The 9312-nt window shown below is 42.7% G+C and overlaps 1 protein-coding gene across 3 annotated transcripts; it reads left to right on the top strand.

The window, feature by feature from the left end:
* Positions 1-1686: 1686 nt before the first annotated feature.
* Positions 1687-8703, top strand: slitrk3a (SLIT and NTRK-like family, member 3a). Of its 3 annotated transcripts, none has more exons than XM_041994512.1 (3): positions 1687-2381; positions 2996-3080; positions 3206-8703. In XM_041994512.1, the coding sequence occupies exon 3, from the start codon at positions 4935-4937 to the stop codon at positions 7647-7649; it is 2715 nt and encodes a 904-aa protein (XP_041850446.1). In that variant the 5' UTR covers positions 1687-2381; positions 2996-3080; positions 3206-4934; the 3' UTR covers positions 7650-8703. The 3 variants fall into 3 exon arrangements, with proteins under 3 accessions (XP_041850446.1, XP_041850447.1, XP_041850445.1); XM_041994513.1 differs by having other exon boundaries at positions 4776-8703; XM_041994511.1 differs by having other exon boundaries at positions 4877-8703.
* Positions 8704-9312: the final 609 nt, after the last annotated feature.

A 9312-nucleotide genomic window follows, 5' to 3' on the forward strand; every position in this document is an offset into this window, starting at 1 on the left:
GAATCAGGTGTGCAGCAGGGAGACATCTAAGACCTGCATGATAGTGGGCCTTGAGGACCAGGGTTGGGAACCTCTAACTTAAGCCACCGATCCCAAAGGAAAATATGGCATTTTGTATACCTGCAAGAATGCAAAATTGAGGCGTTTTGGCATGACACTTGTCAAACTCAAAGCGATCAATGTACATTTCTTGTTGCATCACTCAAAGTAAATATTTAAACTGGTGCTCTCATTAGCCTCAATCTGTACTTTGTACTTTAGTCCTGCTTCAGTGTGACAGACTTTATGCAGTCTGTCCTGTGAGCTGAATGAAGGGTTTGTACTGGCCTCATGTCAGCCTGTGACAGTAGCTGACAAGATGAAGGGGTGAATGATGGCCTTTCATGAGGAAGAATGGCAGTTTTACAGACCACCAGCTGCTCCCAAACACTCCTTTCTAACCTCATATCCGCAGTGAATAGCCTGTGCAAGTAAAAGAAAGTGCAGTGTGCTTATGTGTGGGTGTACTGACTAAGGCCTTTGTGTATATGCTGTATTGGTTAGCAGAGTCAGGTAAAGTAAATCATTTGTGTTATATGACTGATTTGGAATTATATGGGTCTACATTATTAGCTATATTTATTTATGTTTTTTTTAATACCACTGTGTGTAACCAGTCAGTCATTTTGAGTCATGTATTGTCAGGGATTCAACCATGAGCTGTGCAGCAGCTGTTAGAAATGTAAAAAAAAAAAAAGAAAAGAAAAAAACATCAATTAAATGTCTGAATAGCTCCACGAATTAATGTGTTTTTTTTGTTGTTGTTGTTGTTGTTGTTGTTGTTTTATTTTTTCAGCAAATGAAGAGAATTTCCTCAAAGCTCAAACTTTAATCCACCATGACATATAAAGTAAAAAATCTCAACAGGGAACTTGGCAATAGGATAAATTAGGAAAACATAAGATGTAAATAATGGTGGAACCTTTATAAAATCAGAAACACAAAACTGCTGAGCTTTAGTTGCCTCTTACAACTTATGTGAATGTGATAAATCCTTACAAGCCTTGTGAAGTTCCCATATGCCTAATATACCTGTGCTCATATGTCATAAAGGCAAACAGGAGTTGCGTAAAAGCCCGAAATACTGTGAGAAGATTCCAACTCTCCCTGCAATAAACCCCTTTCTATACAGAGCTGTAAAAACTTGATATTTCGTCACAACTTGTGAGAACCTACTGAGCTTCCTGCCCACAACATGGGCTTGTGTTGCCCGCTGGAGGCGAGACTCGGGAAGACAAGCAAACTAAACAGAACGATGAAACGTTTGCATTTCCCAGTCTCTCCCCCGCTTGCTGTGAATAGTCTAGGCCACCGCCTTCGTCTCCATAGTGGAGGGAGAAGATGTTGGCAAGTGGTGTGGCTGCCAAATCAATCTTCCCAGCAATAACCGTGTCCCTTAGTAAAATAACTGTAGATCATTGGAATCGTTATTGGATAAATCTAAATAATGATCAAATAAAATGTATTTAAATTCATGATCATGCAAGAAAAACGGCAGGGTATTTTTAAGTCCTAGCTGGCATCCACAGGTCTGTTACTCTCACCGCCCCGCACGGCGCGCTCCCTGACTCTTATTTATTTATTTATTTCTCCTTCACGCGCGCCCCCGCCGCGAAAGCCCAAGCGCTCATTCTCCTCTCTTCACTTCTCCTGTTTTCCTCCTATCGGCAGCATCCATAACTATAGCGCAGCCATCCTCATCACACGTTTTGCTCCCCTCCTCCTCTTTCTCTCACCGCCACATCTCTCTCCTTTGCGTCTCTCGTCCCTTCAATCCCACCTCCACCTCCCCATCTTGGTCCCTCATTTGTCTGACGCACGACACGGAGACGAACCCGGGGAAACTAAGCCAAAAAGAAGAGAAAAAAAAAACAGCTGATGCCTGAGCAAACACCGATATGATCCATATACTCCCACTGTTGCTGCACTGGACAGAGACAAGGTCCTGAAGCCGAGAGGAAAACACTGTCACCCTGCTACACTGCTGAGCGCTCGCCCGAGAGGCGGCGGAGTGAAGTAGGAGGAGGAGGAGGGAAGGGGTGGAAGAGGAAGTGGACGGGCAGAAGTCGAAGACTTGCATTTTAAGCAAACTGCTTAGAAAAAAAGAGGGAGACGAGAAAGAAGAGGGTAGAGTCAGAGTCACCGGAGAGTGAGAGTGGGAGAGAAAACATTCTTATCACGTCTTCATTTCTCCTCTCTCCTCTCTTTTTCCTCAGCCACTGAAAGAGGGTGAGGAAAGAGGGAGAGAGGGGAGAAAGAGAGAGCAAGGAGGAAAGAGATCTAACGAGACTCAAACTATTGGTCTTTTCCCTGATGCTTTCCAAATGCACCACGAAAATAAGGTGAGCAGTCACAGTGTGTTTCCTTGTGTGTTGTTATAGACAATTTAAGAAGATAAATGCGTGGATTTGTGTGCGTGTGCATTTCTCTGTGCTTGTTGGTGTCTGCATATCCATGGACTTCAAAAGGAGACAGAAACGCTCCCTATAAAGCAGGGATAATGATCCATGCGAATGATCAATACCCACTTTGTTATTTGGGTACAATTTCCAATGTCACGGCGAAAGGTTGCTGCATTATGCTCGACATGTATTTCACTACGCGCTCTCCTCCGTTTTTTTTTTTTTGGGGGGGGGCGTTTTACACCAACATTTATCATAAATATTATCATACCACACCAACTTAGTCTGTTGACAATAGGCGGTTTAGTTCTTTTCATAAGGACGCATTTAAATAGTCACTCGTGATGAGCAACACTTTTAACTCGTCCGTGGCTCATTATCATGTGCATCTCTTCCTTTCTCCCTTTTCCGTCTCTCTCTCTCTCTCTCTCTCTCTCTCTCTCTCTCTCTCTCTCCCTCTCTCTTTCTCGCTTTCTGTCCACATCCCCCTCTGTGTTTCCTCTGTTCCTCTCTCACGGCTCAGTCACCCTCGTTTCTCGTTCTCTTCCCCGCAGCCCGGCATCGGACGGTGAGCGGAACGCACCGGGCAACAACACACATCGCAGAAGGATATGTGAAGTTGGAATCCCACTAAACTAAGTACGTATAACACTCTATTAGAAACATCTCAAGGGATTAATGTAACACGAAATATCTTCAGTGTCCTCAAATGTTACTTTTTTATATCGCATCTGGCATTTTTTCTCCTTATCTCTAACATGGAGGCGGCGGAATCAATAGATCCAGGAGGATTACACTCGGAGAATTTCACAGGGTGGAGATAATGTGCACGGAACTATTCTTTTTTTAACCAGAACATATTCTGGTTTAAACAGTCGTATCTTTTTTATTGGATTACTTTTTCCTCTTCTCCGTCCCAATGGGGTTTTATTTATTCGTTTTTCAGCACAACGGACAGCGGCTCAGATCGGCACACGGTCCCACGCGCATGTTTGGATTTTCAACACCTTCATTTGAGCGGACAGCATTCTGAATACATGAGTGTGTATGCATGACAAGTCAGAGGGACAAAACATCTAAGGTTGTGTGTGTGGTTGTGTGTGTCAGAGAGAGAGGGATAGAGAGTGGGAGAGAGCGATAAAAAAAGACGTGGGGAGAGATTTTACAGATAGACTAACAACGACTGAGCAAACATTTCTATCAATACCTGCTTTTTAATTCGGAGTCAAAATTTAGTAGCCCAGGGCATTTTTAATGAGGTAGGTATCGTAATTATGAGTACTTTTCTGTCTATTTGAAGGTTACCGGACTCTACTAAAACACTGCCTCTTAATTGCGTTTCTCGAGCTTCGCCCATTGCGCTTCTCATTTGTGCCGATGTTCCTCAAAACATACAAGAGCATTACCAACAGAGAAAAACTCCAGAAGTTGCATTAAATTTACATTGGACAAATTAAAGCTCGGGGTGCACTTTAAAAACCGACATTTTACTGCCATATTGAACATTCGGATAATGGAGAAAGAAAAAAAAAACACTGGAGGGATTTTTATTTTCTTTTCCTCCAGCTCGCATTTCCTGTCATTGGACCTATTGGACTATCTTTTTCCTTTCTCACAGAGTCATTAATTGCTTTTCATTGACGTTTAGAACATATAGGCCTTGCCTTACCTTTAGTAATATACAAGCAGTATTTTCATAGCACAGGCATTTGTTACATCAGATTAACAGGAGTCAAAGACTGGGATAAACACATGTGTTGTGACTGACTTATAGAGCAAAAATCTCAACAAAATCCTTATTTATTCCCACTGTGAATCATGGAGCTGACACTCTCCAGACTCCTGTGTTAAAGGCTCAATGCACCAACTCAAAATCCTACTTAGTATTTTGAACCCCCATATTCGTATCTTGAAAAAGGGGTAGAAGTCCCTGTTATGTAATAAATGAGGCAAAGGGCCAGTGTCTCCTCACTCGCCTACTGTTGGCTCCATTTATTCATAGCGATAAGCATCTTTGCTTTGATTTATTGCGACCTTACCAGCACATCTGCTGTATAATAGATGGTGTTCCTGTCTACATAGTGAAGTTAACTGAATGTTTGTAGAGATTTGTTTGTGTTGTTGGGTATCATATTATTCATTCAAGAGCCCTCGTCTTATATTTTGTTTGAAATACCCAGCAATATTGCAGAATCTGAAGTGGTCTCCAATGGCATTCTATTATTCATTGGTATTCATTTCAAAGCTTGCCTTCCAGTCTACTGAAGCTAATGCTCTCTTCCTCATTCCTCTGTCCTCTCTATCTGCCTGTCACCTTAAACCTTACTTTGTGAGTGTGTGTGTGTGTGTACCTGTGTGTGTAATCCCAACCTCAAAACCTTCCCGCCTCCTTTCCCACCCACTCTTGCATTGTCTTTTTCTCTTCTCTATTGCAGTGCTGTGAAGTGGCTCTGTCCCTGGAGCCAACACTTCATCCCCTTGGTGTCAGCGAGGATGCTGTGGGTTACCTTGCTGAGCACCATAGCCTTAGGATGGACCACACCAATCCCACTACTAGAGGACTCCGAAGAGATCGACGAGCCCTGCTTCGAGCCCTGTTACTGCGAGGTCAAGGAGGGCATCTTCCACGTCCACTGTGACAGTAAAGGATTTACAAATGTCAGCCAGATTTCCCAGATATGGAGCAGGCCCTTCAAGCTCAACCTGCAGAGAAACTCGATGAGGAAGCTTTATTTTAACAGCTTCCTCCACCTTAACAATGCCATATCCATAAATCTGGGTAATAACGCCTTGCAAGATATCCATGCTGGGGCATTCAATGGCCTAGGAATACTCAAACGGCTGTTCCTCCATGAAAACAAACTTGAAGTTTTCAGGAATGATACATTTCTAGGGTTGGAGAGTTTAGAGTATCTCCAGGCAGACTATAATGTTATCAAAAGGATTGAAAGTGGTGCATTCAGACACCTTCATAAATTGAGAGTGCTTATACTAAATGACAATCTGATCCCTGTACTACCAAACTATCTTTTTCGATCTGTGTCCCTCACACATCTGGACTTGAGAGGAAACAGACTTAAGACATTACCTTATAAGGGCACACTGGAGTATATTGGGAGGAGCTTGATGGAAATCCAGCTGGAAGAGAATCCTTGGAACTGTGTGTGTGAGATTGTCCAGTTAAAAACATGGCTGGAAAGAATCCCTTATACAGCTTTGGTGGGTGAGATTACGTGTGAGTACCCATTCCACTTACACGGCAAAGACTTACGGGAAATCAAGCGCAGTGAGCTCTGTCCTCTGCTCTCTGATGCGGAGATCGAGGCCAAGCTGGGAATTCCTCGGGTTCCTTTCAGCAATGAGAACACTTGGCCTACTAAACCTTCCTCCATGCTCTCCTCCTTTCACAACACAGCCTCTTCTGTGGAGTACAAGGAAAGAGCTGTTAAGCCTACCAAACGTCCCCGGCCAACAAAGAATCCCCCAACTCCTCGTAGCATCTATCCAGGCATCAACCAGCCCCCCATTGCTGGTTACCAAACAAGACCTCCCATTCCAATCATTTGTCCAGCTGGATGTATTTGCAACCTTCACATCAATGATCTGGGCCTAACGGTGAACTGTAAAGAGAAAGGCTTTCACAATATCTCAGAGCTCTTGCCACGGCCCCTCAATGCCAAGAAATTATATCTCAGTGGGAACCTAATACAGAAAATCTACCGTTCAGATTTCTGGAACTTCTCAAGTTTGGATTTACTGCATTTAGGGAACAATCGGATATCCTATGTACAGGAGGGCGCCTTTATTAACCTACCAAACTTGAAGAGTTTATATCTGAATGGGAACGACATTGAGCGACTCACACCTGGGATGTTTCGGGGGCTTCAGATGTTGAGTTATCTTTACTTTGAATATAATGTCATACGTGAGATCCATCCTCACTCATTCTCCCTTATGCCAAACCTCCAGTTGGTTTTTCTTAATGACAACCTGCTACGCTCCCTTCCCACTGATGCCTTTGCTGGCACCAACCTTGCACGTCTTAACCTCCGTAACAATTACTTCCTTTCCCTGCCTGTGCATGGTGTCCTGGAGCATCTGACCTCCATTGTGCAGATTGATCTTCATCAGAACCCCTGGGACTGCTCCTGTGACATCATTCCCCTCAAGCAGTGGCTGGAAAAACTCTCCTCTGTCATTGTGGTTGGCGATGTCATCTGCAAGACCCCAGAATTTGCTTTTGGAAAGGACCTTCGCTCGCTTGAGATTGAGGTCCTATGTCCTGAGCTCAAATACTCCTCAGGCCCCTCCCCGGCGCTGCCTGGTGGGGATGACTTGACCACGGGGAGCTCTGACCTGGGGGAGGCAGGTGGGAGAGGGGCTGTGCCACTATCGGTCCTCATTCTCAGCCTACTCATCCTTTTCATCTCAGCTGTGTTTGTGGCTGCTGGGCTTTTTGCCTTTGTTCTCCGACGCAGGAAGAAGTTGCCTTTTCGCAAACGTTCTGAGGTAGATCTGACAGGGATCCAAATGCAATGCCGAATTTTTGAGGACCCCCCAAGGCAAAGCAGTGCTGGGAACAATGGCACTCCAGAAAAACCAATGCCCAGTATGCACACACACACTCACACTAGTCACACACATGCTCATGGACACGTTTATGATTACATCCCCCATCCAGTAACTCAGATGTGTAACAACCCAATCTATAAGCCTAGAGAGGGGGAGATAGCTGACCAAGAGAATGCACAGCTTTTAGAAAAGAAAGACAATGGCAGCGGTAGCAACAGTAACTACAGAACCTTATTAGAGAAAGAGAGAGAGTGGACTTTGGCTGTTTCCAACTCTCAACTCAACACCATTGTTACAGTCAACCACACCACAGCTGACTTGGCAGGATTTCATGAGAATGGAGGGCTCTGCCCCACAGTGATTGACAGTCAAAGGCCTACACCAACAGTGGGCTTTGTAGACTGTTTATATGGGACTGTACCCAAACTAAAGGACATGCACGTTGCACATGCACACCCACCAGGCATGCAGTACCCAGATTTGCAGCAGGATGCGCGTCTGAAGGAGACATTGCTTTTCACGGCGGGGAAAGGCTGCTACCCTGATCCGTCACAAAGCGATTACCTCGAGTTAAGGGCCAAACTTCAAACCAAGCCAGATTACCTCGAAGTCTTGGAAAAATCTTACCGGTTTTAACATCTCCAGCCCATTTGGGTGAAAAATAAAGAATAATAAATAAATAAAAATCACAAAGTCAACATATTCACTTTGTCACATTCAAAATAAATTCACCCAAAATACTAAAAACTAAACTTGAAAAAAGCATGATAAAAAATTTAATATCTTACAGTCACAATGTTCCCCCAAATCAATTTGGAGGAGAGGTCATTCTCAGATATTTCTATTAAGTGCCTTTTTTCAGAGTAGCCAGCAATGTCAACAACCGTTATTTTTATAATATATAAATATCTTTACATGCCCACATGAGAGCAAAAGAGGAACAAGAAGGGCATTGGGGATTAAACCTACAGAAATCTTACATCTGTTATTAAAATCAATTTTTATGGAGTTACCATGATGTGCTACCACTTATCGAGAAGACAAACGGGAGCTGGACGTCTCCCTGACTTGGGGTTTTTCTTTCAGTCTCTTTTTCCCCCAACTAGGATGTACAAAAATGGGGAGGCTGTGCACATGAAGTTTGTAGGAGATTATCAAAAGAGAGAAAAAAAATACTCATATTAAAAATGAACTGCAGTTTGCTGCATGCACTCGCTTCAGTGCAGGAAGTGAGAGGATTTACTCAGAACTATAACGTCGCATTCTGAACAGAGATACTGCAACACATTTACAGTTCAGTGTTCTATTTAATTTTTATATCTTATTAATATGGTTATTACTATTAATGAGAACTTCTGTCTATATCAGGGTGCTTCTCGTAAAAAAAGGATGCGCCGACGCATGGACAATGCCGAGGGTTTTCTGGATATTTCCACACACTTTGTTAAGACTCCCCACCCGTTTCTTCTCCCCCCCTTCATTGCTTCTGGATTCCCCATTGCCACCCACTAACGGCTTTGTAGGAGGCACTTTTAATGTTTTCTTTCTCACAAAGATTTGAAGAAAAATGTGCATATATTTATTCTGTAATTTCAGTGAAGAATTTAATTGTAAAGGTAAATGTTAAATCAATGTATAGTGATTATGCGTCTGGTATAGCCTTCTTAATAAAAACAAGCTCTTCAATCAATTGGTGAAAGGGTTTATGGGAACTCGTGTTTAAAACTGCTGTATAGACAGGATGTGCATTTTGTCCTGCTAAAAAGGCTGATAGCTGGACATGGAATGATGGAGCTCTAGATGGAAACGTCATGGAGGGTAGTACTATCAGAACACAATTCAGCTACTTAACTGATTTCAAATTAACATCACAGTTTAAGTTACAAGGAAAGTGTTGAGAAAAGATACAGGAAGTTTTTTGGGATCTTTTTGATGTGTATCCTAAAATCTCAGCGGCTGGAAATCCTAGACCACAGTTTTTATTTTCCACCAAATAGCACCTCCTTATTGGAAACAATCAGAAACCAACAGAAACCCAGTGCCAGAACAAGCCAAGTGAATACAGCTGGTTTTGAAGTAGATAGCATAAGAGGAGATACCAAATCAGCGAAGCATGCTGCGATTGTCATTATCTAAACGGGGGATTACTGATGTCAGCGAATAAACAGTGATTGAGAGAATGAGTGAAAATGTGATTAGATGATTTCTTCTTATATATATATATAATATATATATATATATATATATATATATATATATATATTATATATAAATAAATTTGCACAACTAATTTCTCCTT

Source organism: Melanotaenia boesemani, chromosome 9 (genome assembly GCF_017639745.1).
Source record: "Melanotaenia boesemani isolate fMelBoe1 chromosome 9, fMelBoe1.pri, whole genome shotgun sequence".
Taxonomy (NCBI): domain Eukaryota; kingdom Metazoa; phylum Chordata; class Actinopteri; order Atheriniformes; family Melanotaeniidae; genus Melanotaenia; species Melanotaenia boesemani.

Bases quoted from the DNA above. Each gene is read 5' to 3' on its own strand.
- slitrk3a (XM_041994512.1), top strand. From the start codon at position 4,935: ATGCTGTGGGTTACCTTGCTGAGCACCATAGCCTTAGGATGGACCACA.